Below are 27259 nucleotides of genomic sequence, written 5' to 3'. Positions count from 1 at the left end.
ATGTTGGAAGCAGGCTAGGCCTTCTAAAAGGGGAGAATATGAGCTGATAAACATCCAAGGGAGTTTGGTTGCTATATTTCTAAGTTAGCTTTATCTAAGTGGTCGGCTTATGGATAAATCCCAAAGATAGAAGTTCTATTCCCAAGAGGCTTATTTTCCAAGAGCTACTTGAGAATGTGGATATCCCTAAAAGAAAAATAAATCTTTTTATCTGTTTTGTTAGGGAGTCCATGGAAGTTCAGGAAATATTTTCTATAAAATTTCTAAGTGCCAGAAATTGAGTCTAATGGCCCAGTACAAAATTCTGTCTTTTTAAAGAAGCATTTCCAGATCTCCATAATGGGAATTAATGTGTACTTTCTCATTCATGATTCATGCATTCATTCAACAAACAATTACTAAACACTTACTATGTGAGACTAAAACTGTGAACAAGTTAAACATAGTGCTTGTCTTCCCAGAAATCATGGTTTTGTGGGGAATACATAGTAAATACTCAGAGTTAATAGGCAGCATCATTACTGCTACACTGGGTGCATACAGATCTGGGAAGACTTTTTAGAGAAAATGCTTTCGAAGCTAAGCAGAAGTTAACTAGGTGAACTGAGAAGATTAGGGACACAATATACAAAACTGGAGAAAGAGCCTCCTGAAGGGAGTGAAAGAGGCACAGTGGTTCTCAAATGGAAAGGAGCTCCGAAGGGGTGGGACTTGGAGCATGAGGTGGGGAGGAAGTAATGGTCAGAAGGGAACCTGGAGAGAGAAATAGTAGCTCTAGAATCCTGAGACCCTCATCAAACCCACTTTCCTGATGGCAGGAGCGAGCCATTGAGGTAATGGCAGATGTTCTATAAAAATCACAGTAGTTATTATATACAGAATGTACCAGAGGGAGGCATGAGGTCATTGTCATCCAAAGTCAAAGGGGTAAGTGACCCAATCCCAGAATACCATTTTCAGGGTTTATCTCCTGGGAAGCAAGTTCTGTCTCCATCAGGGTGCAGTCAGAAAATAAGCACGATGCTAGTATTTCAGATTGGACACATAGGGTTTTAGAGGGCTGAGTGAGTAGCGGAAGCAGAGGTAACCTAGAGATTAGTGACTTCAGGAAGCAGCTGCCATCCCTAGGGCTTGGGAGAACAAAAGGCAATGAGTGTGGCTAATTAACTAAACCCAGAAGCTCAAAGTGGAGACCACCGTAGAACTGCTAGGGAGGTGCTTGGGCCTCTGGGGAGGGATAGCCTTATGGCTGGTGTTAGTCATCAAGAAGGGTTCATGGCTAGTACCCAGAATGCTAAAAGCAAGGGGGAACTAGAGCTATAGGCTGCTGCTGAGTCCAAAAGGAGCTGGAAGAGAGTTCTTCTCCCCACCTCTGCCTTCCAGTCTCCTGACAGTGGCTCCCATTAGCAGAATTTAACAAGAAGCCAGTTGCAAGGGAGTCTGGGACATGTGGTTGGCTGACTTCTAGCTCCAGCATCACAGAGCAGAATACAAAAGGGGTGGCTTTGGGCCAGGAGGCCACTGATAGGTCACCTGCCCTATGCATTTCAGGAAAGGAGCTCTAGCTTCACTGTAGGAAGTAGATTGCAGGGGGCAGTCCTGGGTGTCAGGTGATCAGTTCAGAGATTGCCATCCAGACGAGGTGATGGCAGCCTTCCTTAGGGCCAGGACAAGAGAGAAAGAGAAGTGGTTAGTTGTGGAGAGATTTAGAACCTAGAATTAGAATTTGGGGAGGGAAGAGGGGATAGGTCAGAGGGAATCAGGAGGGGGGAGAATTAAGGGAGAAGCTTGCATCTCTGATGCAGGTGGTTGGTGGTGCCCTTTACCAAGATAGGAACATAGAACTGAAACCGTGTAGGGGAAGATGATCCACTCAGTTTGGGGCTTATTGAGTTCAAGGTGCCTGTGGCTCATCCAGGTGGAAATTCACTGCAAATATCTGGTCAGAAGATGTAGACACAGTATGTCTTCAGCCTATTGGTGGTTCTTGAGGTTTAAGAATGAATGAGGCTACCAAGGGAGACTGTAGAATTCAGAGCGAGGAGCACATTGGGTAGAACCCAGAGGAATAAATAACCACCTTTCAGGAAAGAGCAAAAGTAGTGGAGAAGTTTGTGAAGGAGACTGAAAGCTGGTGGGAGAAGCTGGAAGAAAGCCAGAGTACATCATGATTCCCTTTGAAGTGCTAAGCCCAGCGACAAAGCTGTGCACACGTGGCATAAAAGGGGAAATCTAACACAGCCTGGAGAGGAGCAGTGGGTGGTGAAAAAGGAACCATATTGGGAGGAAGCCGCCAGGTGCCTTGGGCACCACTGTGCCACTTGGGAGCTGGGAGTGGATGTAGAGGTCATGGGGCGAGGTGGGGGTGGTCTGCCAGCTCCCCAGCCAGAAGTCCTGTGCGAGGAGGACGGCCCTTGAGGCTGTGCAGTCATGGAGAAAAGGCACTTCTGAGAGATCTACTTGTCTGTTACCAAAGTTTGTCTTCTAGGCATTCTTCTTCTTCTTCTTTTTTTTTTTTTAAGATGACATATTTAGTGTGGTTTGATTTTATGGGAATCATAACCTTGAATTGGTTGATTTTCCCCTTACAAAAAGTACAGAAGTCATCTTGCATTAATATATCTTTTGGCTGGATTTGTCTTGCCTGTAGGGGAGCGTCTAGCACAGGCAAGGAAGTTCTCTGTTTATTTAAAACTCTGAACTTGCTGTCATTTTACTATCCGCGCCCATCAGAAACAACGAATTACACATTGACGTTGATCTGACGGTGCTCTCCCGGTGACCTGTGGGAACAGATTTGGGCAGGTATTAGGCCTAAGATCGGAATAAAGAAAGCGAGACACATACTTGCAGATCTTAATTATTTGCCAGTGTTCATTGCTTTCAGTTTTTTGTTAACAAGTTACAACAATTCATTTCATGTAGAGAAAATAGTTTTTCATAACCCTGTGTAGAAACTGGAAAAAGGTGATCCCAGTCACCTCAGGATGCTTCCTCCCCCCGCCTCCACCGCCCCCTGTCTCCCTCTCATGTGTGTGCTCTATCTGCACCATCCTTTACTCAATCTACAGATCCATTTTGTCTGTAACTCTTGCTTCTGTATGATCTGTCTTCTCCTCTCAGCCTCTCTCTACATCATGACTGACCCTTAAAGCTTTAGCTCCCACTGCCGTTTGGGGCATGAACTCAGTTTCCTTTCACAATCTGGTCAAGGGCCCTCCCCTGTTTTACCCAGCTTGGACTGGGGATGTGTACCCATGTAGTTCATAAAAGGTGGAGACTGGCCAGCTCCCCTCTGAAGTATAAAGTGAGAAAGGAGGAATCCTGTTTTGGGACCTATCCAGTATATCCCTTCTGTGCCTGGCCCATAACTCATTTCCTATACACAGTACCAAAGAGTCTCTCTTCTAATGCAATCTGTTTCTCATACGTAAAAGCACACATTCACTTACTCTTTCCCCAACAGGAAGCATCCCAGACCACAGCTGCTACACTGAGGAGCAGTCAAGAGGCCACTTAAGAAGCATCATCCAGTCTGAATCCACAATTCTCAGTGATGTCCATTTCAATTTGAGTGCTCTCACCATCAGTCTAACCTTTCCCCAATCTGTGGATTACATATTACGCACAACACTGACATAGCCTATGTGCGGTAGTGAACATTCCTAATGTGTTTTTAAAAGGGGGAGAAGAAATTGCCACCTCTTAATCTAACCGTAAGAAAACCATATCATACATGGGTCACTGGCTCAGCCTACACTCTGTCTAGTAGAATAGAGCCGAAACCTGGTGATGGGACGCCTCCTTGCTGGCATTCTAGGCCAGATGCTTGGAACTAGGAAGATTTCTTGGAGGAGTCCTGACTCCTAAATCCTTGGCTTGTCTCCTCTCCTCTTTTACCATGAAATGAGTTCCTTGATCTTCAACAACTACTCTCAAGTTGTCTGTTGGGTGTAGCTTCTGTTTTCTTCCTGTGCCTTTCTTTGTTAAAATCTGGTTTGGAGGGGGTTTGTTTTTGTTGGGTTTTTTATTGTTGTTGTTGTTTTTAATGAATCCTTCAGTAGTTAATCATGTGACATAGAACAGAAATATCACCTCAGTGGATGCATCTCAAACCAGAATTTTTTCAGATTTTTTTCCCTTCTACCCTTGTTAAGAATTTAGAGCACTCTAATTTTGTAATAGAGTAGGTATCTATAGGGCTTGGATTCTGTAATCAAGCTTGTTTATTTCTGAGCTTACTTTCTTGGCTAATTTCCATGTGATTTCTAAGTTAATTGCATAGGGGAAAAAACCCTAAAATTTAGTTTTCTGCACTGTATTGACATGACTTTAGCATTTGCATTTAATCATTTGCACTTCTTCTGTCTCCATGAGTACAGTGAGCTGTCTTTATATTTACATACCACTGAGAACTATAAGATAAATTAGGAGTAGAATTAGAATAGAGGAAATCAGCATAGTCATTTCATAAATAAGCATCAAGGAGTGCTGTAGACATCAACCAATCCAAACTAACTTCAAACTAAAGCATTGAAGTGTTGGTTGGTTGTTTTTGTTTTGTTTTGTTTTTTAACATATGTTATTTGTTTAGTCTTAATTTAGCTAGGAAAAGTTCCTAATTCCCAACTCTGCCCTCTTTCTCTTTAGGGTGTCCCAGCTTTTGCTGGATTGGGTTGACCCAATGAGAAACCATTCCATTAGCCATCACATTGACACAACCGTCCAGAACTAGGGGTGCTTAGGAGAGCAGTAGTCATTGGGCCACGTAGAGGTCCAGCGCTGCTTCCAGCATGGTCTCCTGACCATGCCCGCCCTGCCGTAGCTCCATGTGCAACGATTATCTTGAGTTCCAGCGCAGACGTGAAACATGGTGGATAGTCATTGAAATGCCTGGTTGAAAGAATGAAAACATGAATAGGTGACATTTCAGTTCTCATGTTTCTGTGGAACACTGATTCTTGAAGGTTATATATAGAGATTAAATAGGACATCAAGGAAAGAAAACTAAGCTGCTGTTTTAAGAATACCAAAAGAGGGAGCGCCTGGGTGGCTCGGTTGAGCCTCTGCCTTTGACTCAGATCGTGATCCCGGGGTCCTGGGATTGAGCCCTGCGTTTGGGCTCCCTGCTCAGCAGGGAGTCTGCTTCTCCCTCTGCCACTCCCCCTGCTTGTGCTTGCTCTCTCTCTCATATAAATAAACAAAATCTTAAAAAAAAAAAAAAGAACACCAAAAGAGTAGAGGAATATGTGTCTTTGCCCTTGTGTTCCATTTTCTTAGGATAAGTTCGTAGGAGTAGAATTGCTTTTGTGCCTATTTCCAGAACTTCGGCGAGTTGAACTGGAGTGGCCTCCAGGAGGCTGTTCCAGTTGACTGTGTATGAGACTGGTCGAGTACCCACCCTCCCCAGCTCACCTTACTTTGTACTTGTGCCTGTAGAGCCTGTTCTGTGGCACTTTCTCGGAGCAGTTGGCTTGGCAGGGGTCGAGGTGTATGTGTGAGAATATAAAATGTTTATTAAAACTTCTGAGATGACAATGCGATAAGAATATTTGGCTTATTTTTGTTTATTTTGATGCCCTTGGTTTAATTCCTCAAAATTCATGTGATGCTTTCTCGATCTCTGTTTCACTCTCCCTTTGAACAGGACCTTTTTTTTAAACTGTGCTCTTCCTTCCTTATACATTTTTACAACTTTCCCAAGCATGCTAATAAATTTACATAATATTACATGCGAATAAATCGACACCAGATTCTTTATAGTCAATAACCAGAGAGGAATAAATTAATGAAAAGGCCAGATATAAGAAAAAACAAGGGCATTTCAGATGAAGATCAATTGACATTATTAAGTCTTAGTTTGGACAAAAAAAAAAATGGAGTAGAGTGGACTGATAAATTTGGGGATTGTAGAGATGGTGATAGCTTGGGGTGGGGCGTGTGCAGGCTGAGTGTTGCCAGATCCAGTTTTCAAGAGAAACTGAAAGTTTGTTTTACCTCAAATACATATTTGTTAAATGTGCATGGGCCAGGAAAACTCACTTTTGCAAACTACCCATTTATAACCTCAGGGTCTATCCAGACCTCCCGCTTCTGTTAACAGGTGAGGGGTTGAACATTTTAAAAGAGTAGTTTTTCTTTCATCTCCCACCCCACCCCCTTACCCTCCACCCCCCCATCCCCCGCCAACCGTGGACAGTTGAGGAGTTTATATTGACACCTTTTTCCTGTGGCAGCTTTCCTGTGACCACTTCTTTTTTCCCATGCTCATACCCCATGCTCGTACCCAGAGTTTCTTCTCACTGTTCAGCGAAGGTGTAGGGTCTGTTCAGAAATGCGTCCCTGCGGCATCCTCCACACTCACCTCAGGTCAGGCGTGTGTGTCTCCTGGCTTCAGCAGTCCAGGCCATAGCCCTTGTGCAGATCACAGGTGGAAGCTGAGGCATATGTGCTAGGTCATTCGCTCAGAGCCAACAGCTTCTTTGGCTTTCTGTGGCAGTGGATCACCCTGTGTAATCCATGCAGGCAGACCTAATTAAATTCTTTAATTACATTTTGAGGGTAAGCTTAACAGAGTTAAGTATCTCCTGATCACCAGCCTCTGAAGGATTAAAGTACCTCCCCCTCCTGTGGCTGTGGAATGGCGGTTTTACCTTCCCATGTAGTCCGCTGCCTGCCTGTGTTCCTTGTCTCTCTTCTTCACTCTTTTTACTGCAAATATATTTCATTTGCCTGTAATCTCCATGTCTTGCGCAGATCCCAGGTCATAGTAATTACTCACTAAATGTGTGTTGAATGAAGGAAGGCGGGACTGTCCCTAGGTAGAGTTTCTTTGTCACCTGTGATGACACAGGACAATATGTGCCAGAACAGAAATATTTATCAGAATCAGAAAAACATCCACTTAGAAGGTTTGAGGAGCTTTGGCTCCACGGTGTTTGATCTCCTTGTCTGATGGCTGATGGTGAATGATAGTGACTACTATTCTTTATCCCTTGGTTTACTTGATGAACCCCCAGGACCTGTCTAAATTGACTTTCTTTTCAACTGTCACATTGGTCCGTTTGCTTGTTGATTGTCCTTGCCCACTAAAATGGAAGCTCCATGAGGGGAAGGATTGTGTTGATCGTGCTCCCCTTGGTGTCTGGGACAGTACTGCAAATTGAGTGAGTGAGGAATCCTGTGTCTTATCCCAGATCTGCTCTTTGTGTCTTTTCTTGCTCTTTTCTTTTTATGTCTACAGAATTCCTCATCTCTCTCAAGTCCCAACGCTCCCGTCCATATTGGGGCATAAATTGGCTCTGTCATTAGTTTCTTACGTAAGCTGGCAGGCAGTTCCATATGGCAGGAGGGGCACAGTGGATCCAGGACAGTATTGCAGGAGGAAAACTCCTCGCCTTCCTGGCTAAGTCCAGCAGAGTCATCAAGGTAGGTCCCGTCTCTGTGCCTTGTTCGCTTTACCTGTCGAGGAGAGACAGGACCTCCCTGCTTCCCTCTCAAGGTGAGAAGGTATCATTTGAGGGGAGCTTTGTAGGATGCACTGTGAAGTGCATATGCTTTTGCAGATCTAAACTGACATGCTTACATGCTTGTCTGCCTTTCAAGGACGAGGACACCCTGGGTGGGAGCAGGCTGACCCAGAGAACTGACTTTCTAACCTCCTCCTTCAACACGACGGTCTTGCGAAGTGGGTGATGCTATCCCGTTTTAAAGATGAAGATAACTAGGGGCACCCGGGTGGCTCAGTCTTGGAAGCATCCGACTCTTGGTTTCAGCTCAGGTGGTGATCTCAGGGTCCTAAGATCAAACCCCATGTGGTGCTCCACACTCAACATGGAATCTTCTTGAGATTCTCTCCTTCTCCCTCTGCTCGTGTTCTCTCTCTTTCTCTCTCTAAAATAAATAAACAAATTAAATAAGTTAATCTTTGAAAAAAGATGAAGCTAACAATTCTTAGAGATACAGAATTTTACTCATAATTATTCACAAAGTAAAGGCAAAGGCAGAGCTTAGACATAGATCATCTGATGGCAAATCTAGCCGCCTTTTCACCATCCAGCATCTGTAAGGTCGGAGCATGGGTGAAATGGCCATTAAACCTTGGCCCCGGTCATGGATGGTGAGCCTGATCACGTGTGTTTTGAATATCTCTGTAATTTGCTAATGTGTGACACCATAAATTTGTACTAGTGTTAACCCAAGTTAGTATTAGAGTCATATTCAATTGGTAGATTTTTCTTCCCTCTCAAACGCAGCACAACTAGTTAGGTCAGAAGTTAGTTATTATTTGGAACATGCTGATTCAAAAAGGGGTTAACACTGAATGACAGAAGAGCCGATTGAATGGGGCAGAGCCTACATCTGCGTATGGACATTGAGTCTGCCTGAGATTTGCAGGCTCTCCTCTGGCATCCGGGTGTCTAGAGCAGGACGCCTGCCTGCCTACCCATTCCTCCCACATGAGGTTTCACCATTGATTGGGTGCTGGATCGTCACCAAAGAGATCTATGTTACTGCTTCCAGGGAGTCTCGAGTGAACCTGTAAAGACTCTTCAGTTACCCAACAGGACCTTGTGCAGCTGCATGTGGAAATCAGGATAATTCTGGCATTTCTGAGAGCATTTTAATAGAGCACTGATTACAGATTGCAGGCACCTGGTGGTGTTTTTGTACTGAGGCTGAAGGGTGCAGTTCCACAGACCGGAACTGGGCTTAACAGATTCCTGTTTTCCTATTCTGTTGTCTCCCAGGGCCTGGAACAGGTACTAAGAACCTCTTAACAGCAGTTGATCTAGGCTCTTGGCATGGTTAGCATGTGCTTTCAGGAGACCACCAAAACCAGAGCATTAATTCCCAGGCTGACAATGGACATGTGACTTTGCCCAGGCCGTGTTTTCCTTCCAGTGGCTCAAAGCACTGAGACTGGAGGAGGGACTCCTGTGAGTTGGGGTCAGCACAGAGCCCTGCAGGTTGGGTCTTGGCCAAAACTATTCTGTACTTCTTGGACTGTCTTGAGCTGCTCCGCTTGGGCTGACCATCATTGCTTTTGGCCTTGGCAGCCAAATGAGAAAGCATAAACTGTGAAAAGTCAAGAGAATAAAAGGTGATAGCCAGAAGTTGAGGTTTTGAAATCAATGGGTAGAGAGCTATTCTAGTCCAATCCTTAATTTCTTGCCAATTCATAAGAAAAAGAATGAATCTGAGAAGAATCCTCACTGCAATATATCAGGTTTTCTCTCTCTCTCTCTCTCTCCACCTCCCTTGTGATGTTCCATGTGCTCTCACCTTCCACAAACTTGGGACGGCTCTAATAACTTTGCTGGGAAGAGCATTGCATCCAAGCAGAAAGCAGTGGCCAACCCTAGTCTTGACCTTGCTGTGATCTGGGAATTTCCCTTTGGACTTCAGCTTTCTTATGATTCAAAGGAGAGAATTGGTGTGCTAGACCACCATCAACTTCAGCAATGACTCATCTGGAAGGCCTTGCTGAGATCCTTCTCAGTAAAGTCAAGTGGATGGAATTCTCCTTTGCCGGCCTGTCAGTTTGGTGAAGGCCATGGCATTGCTGCTAGGGAAGCCACTCAGGTTCCTTGAAGCACTGGCCATCCAAGATAGAAGGCACAGAGATAGTATGAGGAAGGAGGCAGCAAGGAGAGACCAAGTTGTGCTTCTAAGATGCCAGAGGAGGGTAATACAGCAGAGGAAGTGGAAAGAGGTTTCCCTTGAAAACCAGCAGAAACCTTTGAAATACATGCCTTTCATATTTAAGCCTTTTCCGGTTTGGGAAATAGCCTACAAGGTTCATAAAACTGCCCTGTGGCAGCCATCCAAGACCCTCCCAGAAGTGGACTCCTATTGTACATTGCTGGTCTCCCAAGGAGGGGAGTGAGCAGCTGTGACGAGACTTCGGTGGACATTGTCCTGTTTACAGAGACAGACCTATTGTAGACTCTCTGCTGCCGTTTTACCAACTCCCCAGGTTTTTATTTGTGGAATCAAAACAAGCTCTATTCTAACTAGATTACGTGATCCTCTCTGCCAGCTACACAGCATGACATGCATAGCCGAGATGAACAGATAGCCAGAAAGAATGACTTCAGACTACAGCCTGATTCATTATCTTTGTAGGGCCTGGGCAGAGATGATAACAGTGTTTTGTCCTCCAGAAAGCAGGGCTGATCAGAGGTTAAACTGTGAAGGAGATGAATTTATTTTGATTTACCTAGAATGCATTTCTGCCTCACTTTTCCTGACCCTTCTCATTTCTTCATTGAGATACTGAGGAAGAGCCAAGACTCCTGGAATCAGCGCTTCCTAAGTTCAGGTCCCTGCTCTGCCCTTTTAAAGCTGGGTGAATTAGAGCAACTTACTTAACTACTCTGAGCCTTAGTTTCCTTTTCTGTAAAATGGAATCTTGCCCTCTACTCCAGTACAAACATGTTAGTGAGGATTTTCAAATTCCAAAGTCCCATATCTAAGTGTTGGTATCTCACTTCAGAATTGGAGGCAGCTGATGGGGAAAATTTTTGGAGGTTCGGTGGGAATGTTTCCAGCACTGGTCACATTATACTGCACAGGCATATAATCATGAAGTGGGCCATCGGGGAGACCGATTAAAGTTAAAATTACAGTCCTTGGCAGATCCTCGTGAGCTGAAAGAGTTTGATGACCTTCTTGAAAATATTCTATGTGAAACTGAGACATTGAATTCAGGACAGAATGCCTTACCTTTTAAATTGACATGATAAATATGTACAATGGGTACGAATGGGCTACATTTCTTCTGTTCTCCGTTACTGTGAAGGACTTCGTGTCAGAGTGAAACACTGATAAAATAGCAATTACAGAAAGCTTACGGACACTCTCAAGAAATTCTGAAGTGATGATTTTCTTCAAATCAGGGATTTCAGTAGGAAATACTGTTTTAAAATTAATGTTGGATGTGGAGAGTATTTTTGAGGAGATTTCCTCTGAGTTTTAGAAAATATTATGTAAACTTCTTTCAGCCATATTTTAGGTTTTTATAGGTGACTTAAAAAATGGAGGGTCTTTTTAAAAGGCTTGTTATCTTTTTGGTGTTTTATTCCTGTTCTGTTTAGTCTGTTCTAAAATAGAAGGAGCTGAATCAAAAGAATTTATAATTTACCTGAGATTTGAGTCAACAAATATCTGATAGTAAAGGCTCAACTTGTATTTACTGGAGAGTGTATTCATTTGTTTCTTTGTTTTGAATGGTTGATCTGTTTGGTCTTTTTTTTTTTTTTCTAATCTTAATCTACAAAACTTGGGTATAAACTTCAGTGTGAATCAAGCCCCTCCTGTAAGAGGAAAGCACTTGAACTATGACCTAAGTCATTGTTAAATGACAGAATTTCAGCTGAATGAATCTAAAGATCCAGTTGGCTTGATTCAGTGATCATGAATTAGCCAGCATCCCATCTAGCTATAGAAAGATCCATCCACACGCCTGGGTGGCTCGGTTAGCTGAGTGGCCAGCTCTTGATTTCAGCTCAGGTCGTGAGCTCATGGTCCTAGGATTGAGCTCCCTAGTTGGGCTCACGCTCAGTGGGGAGTTTGTTTCAGGATTGTCTCCCTTTGCCCCTCTACCACTCCCCCTACTCACATTGTCTCTGTCTCTCTCTCTCTCTCTCTCAAATAAATAAGTTATTTTAAAAAGAAAGAAAGTAGTCCCATCAGGCTGTCAAGCAGAAAGAAGGCTAAAAGAGGAAATCATTAGCAAAGAATGCATTGTTTCGGGGCGCCTGGGTGGCTCAGTGGGTTAATCCTCTGCCTTCGGCTCAGGTCATGATCTCGGCGGGGTCCTGGGATAGAGCCGCTCTCCACTCAACGGGGAGCCTGCTTCCCCCCCCCACCCCCCCACCTGCCTCTCTGCCTACTTGTGATCTCTCTCTCTCTGTCAAATAGATAAATAACATCTTAAAAAAAAAAAAAGAAAGAAAGAAAGAAAGGAAAGAAAAAGAATGTGTTGTTTCAGGCAGATAGTCCCCATGAGGAGATTGTAAGAGCCAGGGATGCTGACTAGGTAATTCCTGGTTGCCTTGTTAAGGTTACATTCCTTGGGGGGTCGAGACAGCAATTAGGTTAGATACTAAGTCTTGGTTTCCTGAAATGGGGGTTTAGCACAAGTGACTCTGTTTGGGGCCTGCTGTCCCTTTTAAGATCTTCCACTTTCTTTCATGGATGGGCTTAGTGTTTGCCTCGCTCTTCCATGTTCAGTGCAAGTAAAAGAAACCTACTAATTTAGCAAGCAGTGCAGAACATAGCACATAATTAAAATGTTTATTTTCACGTTGTCTATCCTCATGCGGCTTTGTCCCTATTTGGATGGAATAGATTTGTCAATTGCCAGTGTGGTCTGCTATAAACAATGCTCTCCAGGCCAGTATATTGTTTTCTTAGCTTGCCAACTAGCCGTTGGACACCACGGGAATGAGTACTCAAAAACTGAGACATGCCGACAATTTGAGCTCCTTTTGCTTGTTTTCTTTCCCAACTCTTTGTTCTTTCTTTGATATGATTAAATTCGTTGTGGATTGACAGTCCTGTCATAATCCAGTGAGTGCACCCCAGCCCACCCTTCCCTGGTGCTTTATTTCTACCCGTTACTGTGGCGTCGGCATATAGGGACTGAAGAACCAATTTAAACTAGCCCTTGGGGTTTAAATTTGTGAATGTTGTGGTTCTAATATAGGCTGAATCCCTCAGAGTGGGTGATACTCATGAACTCTTCACAACACCTTGAAAAATCCTCCAAATGGCATGTTTCTGGCAGGGTTGTTGGTGGTGGTGGTGGTTTTGGCTTTATTATTTGTTAAAGTTGGGATGTAGTGATTGACAAGAAGGTTAACAAGTCCACCCACAATCTAAATAAACTTGTGTAAACACAGGTCTTGGGGTCTGGGTGTAGAGCAGGGTTTGTTTTTTGAATATTAAACCAGCAAGAATAATGTACTCACTGAACATATAAACACGGAAAGAGGAGATAAATATAGTCTAGATTTATAACTGAAGCAGACATGAGTCACTGGCTTTGGAGGAGCCTGTGAACATGATGTCTCCTACACAAGAAGGGTTAGTATATACAGGAAAAGAAAGCCAACCAAATCTCATAGTATTTGGTAGGCTGATGGTGGGGGAAAAAAAAAAAATCTCCCTCTTCCCTTTTCTTAAGGCGTTAAACTGTATTTTAGGGTTTTTAAAGGTTTTGTACACTTGAAAAGTGTAAGGAAGCAATGACCGAGGCTGCTGTGTATGGTTGTGCTGTTTGTGCACTGCTCCAAAGATGTGTGTGCAGAGGAGCAAATGCAAGCTGACATGTGGCTGGTATTCTGTTCACCAGGCCATGGGCCCTAGCATGGAGCTGCACTGTCTCAGAGGAAAAGGGCCATTTTCTTCTCACAGAAATGCCTTCTGGGCCTTGTCAACCTTGACAGCATTTGCTCCTTTTCCTCGCAGCTCTTTGGAAGTGGGAATTTACCCAGTCTCACCTTTGGGATTCCCAGCACCATGTCTGGACTGGAGCCAGAAAGAAAGACCAATAATTAGGTCTCAATAAAATATATTTTGGTATGTCTTCCAATTTGAGGAGAAAGCATTACCTCAAAAACAAAATGTTTAAAGGAACACTGTAGTCAGATTATGGTGGAATAAGAAAACTCCCCTGCAGAATTAATTTCTGACCTATTTTCTGGTTTCAAAATCCAGAGATATTCATATTAACATTTTGGCAAGCTTTTTTCTAGACATTTCTTTATGCATATAAATACACGCCTATAATTCATGAGCTCATTTTTGTTTTGTAACTTCTTTGTTTTCATTCTGTTCTGGTCATTTTTCTCAGATCTATGCCATGAATTTTGAGAACTGTGTAATATTCTGTTCGGTGGTGGCTATACTATATTTAACCAATGAAGATTGGTTATTGATGGGTATTTAGGTTGTTTATAATGTTTTGCTCTTAAAAATGAATCTGAAGTAAGTATGCATTTATAATATACACAGATATACATGCTTATGTCATTTTCCCTAGTAGTAGAGTTGCTGGCTCAAGGAGTTCTAATTCAAATATTAATTTCTGTGAGAAAAATTTGTATAACTTTCTCATAATCCCTGGACCAATAGGAGTGGGTTAAAAAAATAGCATAGTTTACCATTCATAAAAACACATGCCTAAAAGTCCTAATTTACAATCTTACAGCAAACTTTGGGAGATACATTTAGTGGCTATCTTGATCCCACACTTGGAATTGAGTGTGGAAATGTTTTGTAAATCATGTAATGCCACGTAAACCTCAGTGACTCATTACTAGGGCTTCAGAGAGTATCTGCCATGTACTCTCAAAAAATGTTTATGGAGTCTTATTTTATAAATAATTCATTAAGTACAGAGGGAAAACCCCAAAGACATTGGTTCTGAACTGGTGGTATAGCAGAATAAATAAGGAGATCATCAAGAAAACAAGTCCAGGCCCTTGCCCCCTAGAGCCCTCTGTGAGCAGATCCTGGGCACTTCAGATGACATTGATGTACAGTCTTTGTTCAGAATTTGTCCTTTGTGGTATTTCTGTGTCTATCTACAAGTATTTTTCTAACAGAATAGAGGATTTTTTAAAAAGATTTTATTTATTTATTTGACAGACAGAGATCACAAGTAGGCACAGAGGCAGGCAGGCGGGAGGAGAGCAGGGATGCAGGCTCCCTGCTGAGCGGAGAGCCCGATACGGGGCTCCATCCCAGGACCCTGGGATCATGACCTGAGCTGAAGGCAGAGGCTTTAACCCACTGAGCCACCCAGGTGCCCCAGAATAGAGGATATTTTTAACTTTTATTCCTATCATTTTTATTTTCCTATTTGGAATTTCTAGCTCCTTCCAGGATACTTTTAGGGGATTTTATGTTTTTTGGGTTTTTTTGTTTCTGTGGGGGTTTTTGGTTTTTGTTGTTGTTGTCGTTGTTGTTTTGGGGGGGTTGGTATGACTTATTGATTTAGTTCTGATCTTTGTCAGAGTTCATAATAAGATGTTGTTTCTTGGTCTTCCATTCCCATATGTTTTCACACCACACAGCCCATTCCACAGACCTTGTTTCTGTCATGAAAAATGAAGAGTGATGGACTTACAGTGATTGCAATTTCCCGCTTTGAATGTTATCACAAGATTAAAGTTAACTCTTTTAGTGGTATATCAGACTCCATCTTTAGATTCCACTAATACAAATTTTAGTTTAGAGTAGTAACTGAACACATGGAAAAATTGCCTGGTGGACTGAAATTTTGTCCAATTTGTTTAAATTTTCTGCATGTTTACAAGCGAAAGAGCGAAATTTTCATCTTGAACTATCTTATCAAGGAGTGACATTGTGTAAGTAGAAATTTTGCATATTTAGAATCAGTAACTCTTACCTGAGTAAACTTTTATAAAGGAGCTAACTTGACCTCCAGTTATCTCGTTGACCTTAATATATGAAACCATAAAAAAAAAAGATTTTCACTGCATAACACATTGTGTGTTTTCTAACTACCAGGTGAAGTTTTTGGATTTGGGAACAAAATGAACATTTTTCGATTATTTTTAGGTTTAATGATTGCATAATAACATCTGACTTGTAACATTTAGTGTTCATATACTGTAGAGTTTACAGAAAGCAATTTAACATTTCTCCACTTTGGTTTCAGTACTTACAATGTTGACCCATTTCTTGTTGAGGTAATTGTGTTTTTCTGTCAAGACCTGAAGCATAGAGAAGAAACAAATACAGTTAAGTGTGAATCATATTTTTCCTTTAGAATCTTACACTAGGCAGTGTTGAGGGACATTTGTGAGCAAGATGGAAGCAGTGCTGGGGCTCTTTTAGGAGGCATCAGGATCATTCAGGCTAGTGATGATGAGACTCCTAACCAGAGGATGTGAGAATGAGAGGGAACTGGGGGAGTCCAGAAAGATTACATCAAATCCACGGGACTTGGTGTTTGGTTACTTATTCTGGGGGGGGACTGGGAGATTGTGATTGGAGGGTTTGAAGGAAAATGCAGAGTCTAGGTTAACTCTCAGTGGAAATGCTCCATTGGCAGCTAGGTAAATGAATTCAAAGCCAGGAAGGCAGAGGGAGCTGGATGCATGATTACTGTCATCAGATTGAAGTTGCGTGTGTAGCATTTCAAACATGAAGTGGCAGTGAAGAGGAGAACCTTAGTTCTCGCATTTCTTTTTTTCTTTCTTTTTTTTTTTTTAAGATTTTATTTATTTATTTGACAGAGAGAGAGACCACAAGTAAGCAGAAAGGCAGGCAGAGAGAGAGAGGGAGGAAGCAGGCTCCCTGCCGAGCAGAGAGAGCCTGATGCAGGCTCGATCCCAGGATCCTGAGAACCTGACCTGAGCCAAAGGCAGAGGCATTAACCCACTGAGCCACCAGGCGCCCCAATTTCTAAGTTATTGGAAGTCACCTCACCAGAGTTCCTATGTACTAGAGAAAACCAGCTGATTCTCTCCCAAAGTCTCCCAGGCAGGCATTGCTTTCATTGGAGAATCCTGAAACTTGGTATCAGCTTGCTTTGAGTTCATCCACCTTAGAGTCAAGTCATATTCACTGGTTAAAGAAGGTGATGTCTAAAACCAGGGATTCTGGTTACTCGTTGGCATTGGGAACATAACTGCTGTCCAGGGCAGAGCCAGTGCCAAAAATGTGATCGGAAGATTGCATACTACACATGGCAACCAGACAGGGACATTCCTGAGGTTAGAGCAATCAGTTTGCCTTGATAATATTAAGCTAAATAGATGACTGTATTTCACCAAAGGGGCTCTTGCAACTCAGGTGAGAAATATTTGAAGCCTGTGGGCCATACCCCCAGTCTGCATGATAGCTGCAAAGGGCAACTATGATTAAGGGCATCTGCAGTTTTTACTTGCTGGAGCCCCTAGCACCCATCCTTATCTCCTGACCACAGAGAACAAGTGCCCATTCCTCTCCTGGAAGGAAAGAACATCTTCCATCTGTACCCTTTACTTATGTACTTCATCTGCTGAATCCTGAGATCATAGGATTTTTAAGTTCTTTCTTTGAAAGTTAATCCCATTTCCTGGTTACTTGTGGGAGTGAGGGCCCCCACCACAGTAGCCACATACTAACAAAAGTGGATATGGATTAGGTGACTTACAGCAAGAAGAAGATAGATAGAAACGCCCTGGGAAATATTAAACTAACTGAGATTAGTTTCTACAATTACCACTTAAGGCAGCCAGCTGCTTTGACTTGCAAATCATATTGTAGGTTGGTTTCTTGGATGGAAAAGCTTTGTAATTATAGCCTATAGAAGCTGTAGACCAGGAAGAGAAAAAACTTCCATGGGGTTGTGGGGAAGGAAAACTAATTTTCTTTCTACCCTTCTGAGTTCTTAGCTGAGACCCCTATAATAAAAGACAGTAATAAGAGAAAAACAAATGTTTATTAGCACATATGCCTCATGGATACATGGGAGAGACCCAGGAAAGAATGAGTAACTCTCTGAAAATCCTTGGAACTCAGGGTTCAATACCATCCCAATAGGGAAAGGGGAACAGGGATGTAGGACTCTTAGGGGACTAGAGTAAATGATTTTTAGGAAAGATTGAGGGCACCCTTAGAAGAACAAATGGGGAATATGATAGTCTGTGAGAAAATCTGACCTGGGAGTGGTGTCCTCTTCTAGTCTCCTCTCCTGTGACAAGCGTCCATCTTCTCTGGTTGATGAAACTCTTGGGTAGGGAATTTACTCAGTTCCTTTTAGAGGATCTGTCTTCAGGCGGATGAAGGGAGTTCAAAGTCTCTGCTCACATTCACTTTTTCCAGATGCCTTCAGTTCAAAATTATCAAATACTGAAGTGGCATTATTTTGGGGTGGCCTATATTGGGGTGGCACATCCTGCTACCTTCAGCACGATGTAGATTAGAGTACCTTTGGTCAGTGGCATACCATTGATGCTGTATTCATCTTGTTTCCTTATAGTGGGGTTCCCAGCCTTGGGCTGGACATTGATTTACCAACAAGAGGTAGGTTCTGATAAAGCTGCTTGCTTGAATCAAGAGAGAAAATCCTGTACATCTCTTCCTGTATTCTTTCCCAAGAATACATTCCTTTCTATCCCCTAGTTCCTCATTAGGTAGTTGGCTTCAAATTAGGTGTCAGGGTGGCTGCATGAGAACCCCTTAGAGAATTGTTTAAAACACAAATTCAGGGCACCTGGGTGGCTCAGTGGGTTACAGCCTCTGCCTTAGGCTCAGGTCATGATCTCAGGGTCCTGGGATCAAGCCCTGAGTCGGGCTCTCTGCTCAGCAGGGAACTTGCTTCCCTTCCTCTCTCTCTGCCTGCCTCTCTGCCTACTTGTGATCTCTGTCTGTCAAATGAATAAATAAAATCCTGAAGAAAAAAAAAAAAAACCCACATTCCTGGGAGGTTGGGTGAGCCTGGTGGTGGTGGAGGGCATGTATTGAATGGAGCACCGGATGTGGTGTATAAACAATGAATTCTGGAATAGTGAAAAGAAATTTAAAAAATAAAAATTTTTTAAAAGCCCACAAATTCCACTGTACAGTCCCGTTCCCAGGGTGGTGTTAAAAACATACACACGTGTGCAGTTGCATAGGGCTGCTAATATCATTGTCCTGGACAAAAACTTTTGACAGTTTGCCATAGAATGCATCTAGTAATCTCCTACTAGTGAGTTTCCTGAGGGTGAAGTCTATAAATTCCTCATCCTGAAAACAATACAGAGCCTTTCATAAAATAGACCATGTATCCATATTTAGAGAGTTTCATACCATGAATGAGGAAGAAGCTTTGGTAAAGTTGAGTTTCTCTTTTACAAATCCCTTCTGGTATGGATGGCTACATTTACTCAGTTTCTACAAGCTCAGAGGGTCTTTTATTTTTCATACTATAGTAGAATTAATTAAAATTTTCCATTTTTAAGAGTTTATTATGATTCATGCACTAGAATAAGAGATTTGCATACACTATTCCATTTAATTCTTTCAATAGTTCCATGAGGTGGGTGAAGATCTCTCCAAGTTGCAGTTAGTAAACCAAGGGTCCAGAATTTTAAGAGACTTTACCCATTCTCATGTAGCTTTTCAGTATTGGAGCTGGAATTTGAATCCAGGTTTGTTTTGATTCCAAAACCTGTGCACAGTGAAGTTACTGGTTTTATTTTTCCTGGGTTTTTTTGTCATGCTTTGTTTGTTATTTTTGTGCTTGGCTATTAAATATCAATATATGGCGGGGCGGGGGCGGGCATCTGGGTGTCACAGTCGGTTAAGCATCCAACTTTTGGTTTTGGCTCAGGATGTGGTCTCAGGGTCCTGAGATTGAGCCCCCTGTCAGCCTCCACGCTTCCTGCAGAATTTACCTGAGATTCTCTCTCTTTCTCTCACTGCCTCTCTCCCAATGCACTCGCGCATGTGAACGTGTGTGCACGCTCTCTCTAAAATAAATAAGTAGGGGCACCTGGGTGGCTCAGTGGGTTAAGCCTCTGCTTTCAGCTCAGGTCATGATCTCAGGGTCCTGAGATCGAGCCCCACATCGGTCTCTCTGCTCAGCAGGGAGCCTGCTTCCCCCCTCTCTCTGCCTGCCTCTCTGCCTACTTGTGATCTCTGTCTGTCAAATAAATAAATAAAATCTTTAAAAAATAAATAAATAAAATAAATAAGTTAATCTTAAAAACAAAAAATAGTAAAAGGTCATTTCCATTTCTTAACAGTTCTCAAAAGAAGAAGAGAATTTTCTAAGAGTTTGGTAAAACATGCGTGCTCCTTCTTTTTTTGCCCCTGGCAAATTTTACCCAATCACAATCAAATGACAGCTTTTTATTTCTTTAACCACAATTTTAGAAAAATGTGAATCTAGGATAGGAAAGCAAAAGCCATACCACAGTTAGAAAGGCACTGGTCAGAGAATGCCTGGTGAGTTTGGGGATATGACATGTTGTCTGCATTGCTTATAGAATGTTGAAAACTGCTGTGCTCCCGCTGAATTTCTTTCTCACATGTCCCCAAAGGGTGAGAAGTGTGAGAGAGGCCTTGCTTTGCTCTCCTTTTAAAAATGTCCCTATAAATTATAACACCCTCACCCTGCCTAGGAAAGTCACCAGATAAATCATAGTGGGGAGAGTTCTGTTTGCTAACTTCTGGAAAATCACAGGGTATCAGTTAGTGGTGAGCACACTGAAAGCCAGGCCCCCTACAGTGTTGTCATAATGTTCTCAGCCAGTATGAAGAACCTGGTAGTGATGATAAAATGTCACAATCAGAGCACAAATAGATCTGGCTGTAGAACTCTATAATATGCAGTGGAGATATTGGCAGATATAATAAAAAGCAGCACTTTGTATTCTTTATTCTTGGTGCCACTAAGAAAACCTGTTGTTACAGAATTGAAACTAGGAGAAATTTTTTTATTTTTATTTACTTATTTATTTACTTTTAGCCAGAGGAATGCTCTTTTCAAATATATATCTTTCCTACGCAAAGTTCCTAATGGATAGCTATGTTGGTATCATTTGTGAATCTTGCATTAGGAGGGATGATCTTCTGGTTTTCCCTTCTAAAGCAAAACCTTTGATGTAGTGGCTTAAGCCTCTGCCTTTAGCTCAGGTCATGATCCCAGGGTTCTGGGATTGAGCCCCACGTCAGGCTCCCTGCTCAGCAGGAAACCTGCTTTCCCCTCTCTCTCTGCCTGCCTCTCTGCCTACTTGTGACCTCTCTCTGTCAAATAAATAAATAAAATCTTAAAAAAAAAAAAAAAAAAAAAAACCTTTGCTGTAGTCAGCAGTCAAGTCCTGGAGAACAGGGACCGTGTCCTAAATAATTCTTGTATCTTTAATACTGAGCCTAGAAATGACACGTAATAGGTGTTTGCCAGTTGGCTCAATTTTGCAGCAGGCTGGCCAGCTCTTTGAGCTGCTGTTACCATGTAGAGCTGTGCTACTGATCCATTTGCAGGCTTTCTGAATATTCGGTATGATCCGTGTGGCCAACCCACACACCTGTCTGCCCCTCTAGTTCTGATTTGTTAGTTAAACAAATGTTGGTTACCAATTAAGACACAGACTGTGACCAGGATGATGGGACAGAAAACATTTACTTGAGTCGCTGCTGAGGTTTTTGAATGAGAAGGTTAAAATTCAGACTGATCTTGAATATAATAGACACGAAGAAGCAGAATTAAGACCATTAGGGAGGTATAACTTCTGAAAAACTAAATATAACACAGGGACTGGATGTATGTGAGTTTGGTAGTGGGGAGAGGAGGGACTCATTGTGAGTCAGAAACATACTGCTTTATCTTCTTAATTATTGGGCACACATTGCCAGTTATCCACAAGAGCATGACATGTGGGAACTGCTGGGAAACATTTCCAAAATACTTAGCCTTAGTCAGATATTTTTTTTTAGAATTCTGTGTCCACTCTGGCTGAAGAAAAATGTGGAGAATTTGTCAAGGGTCCGGAGCATGGCAGCTATATACGGAGGAGCAATGGAAAATTGGACCCACTGAAAAAAGGCTAATAAATAAGGATTAATTATTTAGCGTGATCTAGAGCAGCTAATGGCTGATTAAATTAATGGTCTTCTGTTGCATGTAGGGTTATTATGTAGAAGATGATATAATTATTTCCACTGTGAATAGAATTAGGGAAATGGATTTACATTAGAGTTAACGGAGATTTTGAAGGAGTGTAAAGAACTTCGTGACTTTAAGGATTGTTGGGTAGTGGAAAGACTTCTCAACTGGAAATGTGGAACGATGTTTCTTATGGCATAGAAGGCATAGGAATGGGTACTGCTCTCCAGTTACAGTTAGGTACAAATGGGATAGAGATTGACTTTCTAGGTAACATTTTGAGCTGTTTATCTCCGTAATATTTGGCATTTTCAGTGAATACATCAGCATTCCTTTCTTTTTTTATATTTTTCACAGCACAAATGGGAAGACCTTACTTTTCATGATTCTGCAGTGCATTTCAAGCAAGGGAGCGAGTTTAAACAACGAATTGGAAATTAACTTCACCTGCAAATCCACTTGCCGCTTACTCTGATAGGAGCCTCACCATATTGTCAATTCAACTTGCCTTTTCTTTTTTCTTCTTTAGAAAACTCGCTGTGTGCCCTCCTCAGTTGTTCTACAATGAGTGCCAAGTCTGCCATCAGCAAGGAAATTTTTGCACCTCTTGATGAAAGAATGCTGGGAGCTGTCCAAGTCAAGAGGAGGACAAAAAAGAAGATTCCTTTCTTGGCAACCGGGGGTCAAGGAGAATATTTAACATATATCTGCCTGTCAGGTAATGAAAACCAGACATTGATATTATTAAAACAGCTTCATTTTAAAACATTTAATTCTCAGGTGTCCAAGAGGGTCATATATCCAGCTTTTGTATACATCTGCTCTCCCAACTCCTGTTTCCAGTTTCTCTGTTTTCTTCTCTGGTCCTTATTTACTAGTGGCACCTCTGCTTTTGAGGTTGCTTTGTATGGGAAAGGTTAATGAAGTTCAATTTTAAATGTATTTTCCAGTTCATTGCTAAGGGTTTGACAGACACATTTGTTCGTCCAAACTTGCCTTCAGGAAGATATTGACAGAAAGTGGGTTCTCCTCTAGGATTTCTTGTCTCAGAATAATTCCTTGTATTTGGGTAATTGTCATTACTAGCAGCCTGAGTTTCATTGGCTTTCTTTTTTTTACCAGTTGCCAGTACTCAGTAATAGTTTGTCTCAAGATAAATATCGACACCTTATGGAATGTGAGAAAGTAGACTCAGCTCCCAAATCACTGCTTTGCCTGACAGCTGTTCCTTGTCAGAAAGAGGCATCTGTTCTATTAAGCTTAGAATTTTGTTGGATTATTTTTTCTCTTTATGCTTGTGATTATAGATGTGTAGGATTTACTGTGGGTTCATACCAAGTTTTTGAGATAAAATTTGGAGAAGTTTTCCATGGAGTTGTGGTGATACTAATCTGAATACCTACCTAGGGCATTTGTAACAAATCGAATAATATGTCTTGTAACTGGCCAATAGAATTAAGCTTACCTTAATTCATCTTTCCTTCCCTCAGATGTGGCTTGGGAATAAAACTTTATTTTTTGCACCCATTTTTAAATTAAAAAAAAAAAAAAAGCGTCTGCTCTTTATCAGAATTCAGTGTATAGATAGGTTTGTTCCAGAAAGAATATGTAAAGATTAAAAAAAAAGAAGACTATGTAAAGATAATGATAAGACTGTATCTTAGTTTATTTCCTTTTTAAGATTTATTTCTTTATTTGATAGCAGGAGAGAGCACAAGTAGGGGGAGCAGCAGAGGGAGGGGGAAAAGCAGGCTCCTCGCTGAGCAGGGGCCTGACGGGGGGCTTGATCCCAGAGTCCTGGGATCATGACCTGAGACGAAGGCATACACTTAATCAACTGAGCCACCTAGGTGCCCCTGTATCTCAGTTTATAATAAAATGACAACATAACCTTTTGGTAAGAATGTTTCTTCAGTGGTTAGGAGAAAGCTTTCATTTAAATGAGTGTGAGAGAATTGACCTTGCAATATTGGTCTTCCTTTCTGAATTCCAAATAAGGATTAGATTAGTAAAATTGGGTTATAATTGGACGACGTTTGCATTTCCTTAGCATGCTGGGCAGTGCTTGGCATATAATAGGCCCTCAGTTAATATCTACTGACTAAGTGAAAGAAAGAAGTAGCCTTTCCTGATTACCTTCCTGGTATTTTGTTAATGAGATTCAGGTCTTCAAAACATCTTCGTAGTCTTAAATTTCAATTCCAGAGTTTTGCTTGCACTGATAATGAATAGAATACCTTACAGTAAATTCGTGTGTGTGTTTGGGCTGAGCCGAACATGAGCTGAGTAGGGACCCATAGTGATTGTAATTTCACTAATTTCTATTCGGTCTGTGTTTCATGGAGATTTATTTTCTTTTTTTTTTTTTTAAGATTTTTTTATTTTATTGATTTGACAGGGAGAGACACAGCGAGAGAGGGAACACAAGCAGGGGGAGTGGGAGAGGGAGAAACAGGCTTCCCACTGAGCAGGGAGCCTGATGCAGGGCTCAATCCCAGACCCTGAGATCATGACCTGAGCTGTAGGCAGATGCTTAATGACTGAGCCACCCAGGTGCCCCTCATGGAGATTTCTTGAAGATGGGTAGTTGAAGAAAAGATGGATGATCTAAGAGTCCCTAGAGTGTTGCCTGGTATGTACCTCTCTAACTGGAAAAGCCGGCGGTCTGTTTGCATGTGAGGCATATGCTGCTGTCAGCCTATTTCTGATCATGAAGTCTGCAAGAGGGAAACGGGGACTCTGCCTGCCTGTCTCAAGAAACAGCAGAACCATATCCCCCTGCCACGGGAGATCCTGACTTGGACTCCTCCAGTAATGACATTTCCCTTGCTGATTACCCAGACGTTACATTTAAATTCGAAGCTATGAGACTTGCTTTTTCAGAATTCCATTCTGACAGAGGAAAATAGTTGATCCTGATAGCCTTTCTCCTTTTCATGGATCTGAATTGGGAGATGATAGTTGGTAAAGTAGATCTCTCGTTTAAGCAGATGATTTAATGGAAGCTGCATCAGGAGAAGACCAGGCCAACTTTGACCCCCAAGTTTTTTGCAATTTGATTTTTCTTCTCATTGAGAAGGGAACAGTTCTCTTTATCTTCTCACTTATGTGAAGCTTAGCGGCGTATTGCTCACATCTCTGATGAGGTGATGTTTTAATTGACAAGTCATTAATTACTCAGATATTTATTAAGTACTTTTTATGTGCTGAGCGCACTAGGCACAGGCATATATATGGTTAGGAGAAAAACCCACGAAGCTGACTCTGTTTGAGGGAGAGGGAGCAGCAGGCATTAATCAACTAGTCACTAAAATAAATATGATTATTAACTGCAAAAAGGCTAAAAAGGGGGAAAAAATGCAGTAATGGGAATGCATATGTGAGGAGAATTTGGCCCAGCTTGAAGAAGCCAGAGCTACGAGAAAAGTAGAGTCTCCCTGGTTCTGAAAAGAGATGGTGTATGTGCCGCAAACATTCCCGGCAGAGGGAAGGGCAGTCTCATTAAAAGACCGCTGGATTTTGAGTTGCTCCTTTTCTCCTTCTCGGTCTAAGGATGACTTCTTTGTAGATCCACTCACATAGGCGGGTGCAAAGTGGAAGCAGAGCCCTGGAATGGGAGCGTCCTTCCTGCTATTAGTGTGAACCACCAAGCTTTCTGGGAGGCCAGGCTCTTCCGCTCTTGCAGTTTGCCTGATGAAAACCAGCTCTCCATTCTGAACAGGCAGAATTTGCTCAAATTAGGGCAACGTCTGCCAATAATATTTAACAACTTTTCAAACAACAGAAAGAGTTAAATTTTTTTAAGGGAAGACTATCGCAGCTTTCAAAGCTTGCAACATATGCATATAAGCATGGGTATTTTATATATCCCGTGTCTTACTGATTTTTATATGTGTGAACTCTACACACCCCGCCCCCCCAGTGTATGGCAGAATTTAAAATCTGTAAGGTTGAGGCCTGTGATCCCAAGAGTTATTATTTTTGGAGAGAATTGCATATCCTCTGGAGGAATCCAGAAAGATGATAGAGCAGGGGAAATAAGATGATCTTTCTTGGGTTATTTAGCCGTGATTGTGTTAGGAGAGAAATAACCTCTCCAGTTCATTCACGGGATAGAATTTCAGTGTTTCTCACTGGACTTTCCAGATGGCAACTTGAATAGTGTGCAGACGCTTATGTGCTGACGCGCTTCAGTTGATTTGCATTCTTAAAGCCTGGTTTCTGCTTTTCTTTTAGGCAGTGGCTAACATTAGGAAGACTGACAATACCAAGTGTTAGCAAGCACGTGGAGCAATTTGCGCTCTCACACTTTGTTGGTGGGAGTGTAAAAATGCTATAACCGCTTTGGTCAACCATTTGGCAGTTCTTTGTAAATTCAAACATGCACTTTTGACTCAGAGACTCTATTCCTAAGCATTTACACAAGAGCAATAAAAACATGTCCACAGGGGCACCTGGGTGGCTCAGTGGGTCAAGCCTCTGCCTTCAGCTCAGGTCATGATCTCAGGGTCCTGGGATCGAGCCCCGCATCGGGCTCTCTGCTCAGCATGGAGCCTGATTCCTCCTCTCTCTCTTCCTGCCTCTCCACCTACCTGTGATCTCTCTCTGTCAAATAAATCAAAAAAAAATCTTAAAAATGTCCACATAATGACATGTCCACAGAGGTTGATAACAGTCTTATTTATAATAATCAGTAATAGGAATTCAAATGTCCATTGACATGTGACCGAATAAACAATTATATTCTATCTCTGCTGTGGAATGTTCCCTAAGGAGTGAATTGTCAGTGTACACAGCAACGTGGATTACTCAAAAGCCTTATGTTGTATGAAAAAAAAAGAGAGAAGACTGCATGCTGTATGATTCTATTTAAATGAAATTCTAGAATGGACAGAACTTAAGCAGTAGTGACAGAAAGCCCATTGGTGGTCGATAGGCTTGGGGTCGGGGACTGACTCTAAGGAGCATGAGGGAGTTTTTTTGCAGTGGTGAAAGTTTTCTAGATGTTGCTTGTGGCAGTGGTTACTTGGGGTGGATATGTTTTTCACAGCTTCTCAAACTGCACACTAAAAACAGGTACATTTTATTATATGCAAATATATCCACAAAATTGATTAAAAAAAGAAAAGAAAACCTCTTGCAGAGTCACTAGTTGGATGATGGTAAGAGTTTATTGACCTTATCTCTTATCTGCTCCGTGAGGAAGATAGAAGCTAACCCTCACCTTTATATAAATGAGAAGTTCTCCTAGGTGGCCTTTTTGAGCCCTCGGACAGAAGCAGGTGTGTATCATGTAAACCTGTGTTTGCATCGATTGGATCTAAATGTCAGTGCCTCCTAAGGGCCTTATGGCACCTGGCACATTGCCAAGTACAGATACATTATCCACTGTGCTTAAACAGAAGATGGTTTTTAAATTTGTAGCTTACTACTTACCTGATTATAGTTTAGACTTTGAAACTTAGGACTGTTAACTCAAAGTATAAAGCGAGCCCCACCTACAATAATTTCTACAGTTGGCTGCTCCCTCAGTGATATTTGGCTCTATAAAACTAAACTGGAAATATGCTCAGAAGTTAAAAATCAGTTCATTATTAGAGGCCAGTTATCTACTGAACCTTCCATAATTTTATGCTACCTGTC

The 27259-nt window shown here is 42.0% G+C and overlaps 1 protein-coding gene across 4 annotated transcripts in view; it reads left to right on the top strand.

Moving 5' to 3' along the window:
* The window catches only part of STXBP6 (syntaxin binding protein 6), a 256274-nt gene that overhangs the window by 59398 nt on the left and 169617 nt on the right, over positions 1-27259 (top strand). For all 4 annotated transcript variants that reach the window (XM_080807490.1, XM_080807493.1, XM_080807491.1 and 1 more), the window contains one exon: positions 22146-22334. In XM_080807490.1, coding sequence (XP_080663616.1) covers positions 22181-22334 — 154 coding nt within the window. In that variant the 5' untranslated portion in view covers positions 22146-22180. The remainder of the gene's footprint in view (positions 1-22145; positions 22335-27259) is intronic.

This window comes from Martes martes, assembly GCF_963455335.1.
Source record: "Martes martes genome assembly, chromosome: 7".
NCBI lineage: Eukaryota > Metazoa > Chordata > Mammalia > Carnivora > Mustelidae > Martes > Martes martes.
Note: the sequence above shows the minus strand (reverse complement) of the source record. Positions and strands in the feature narration are given on the sequence as shown.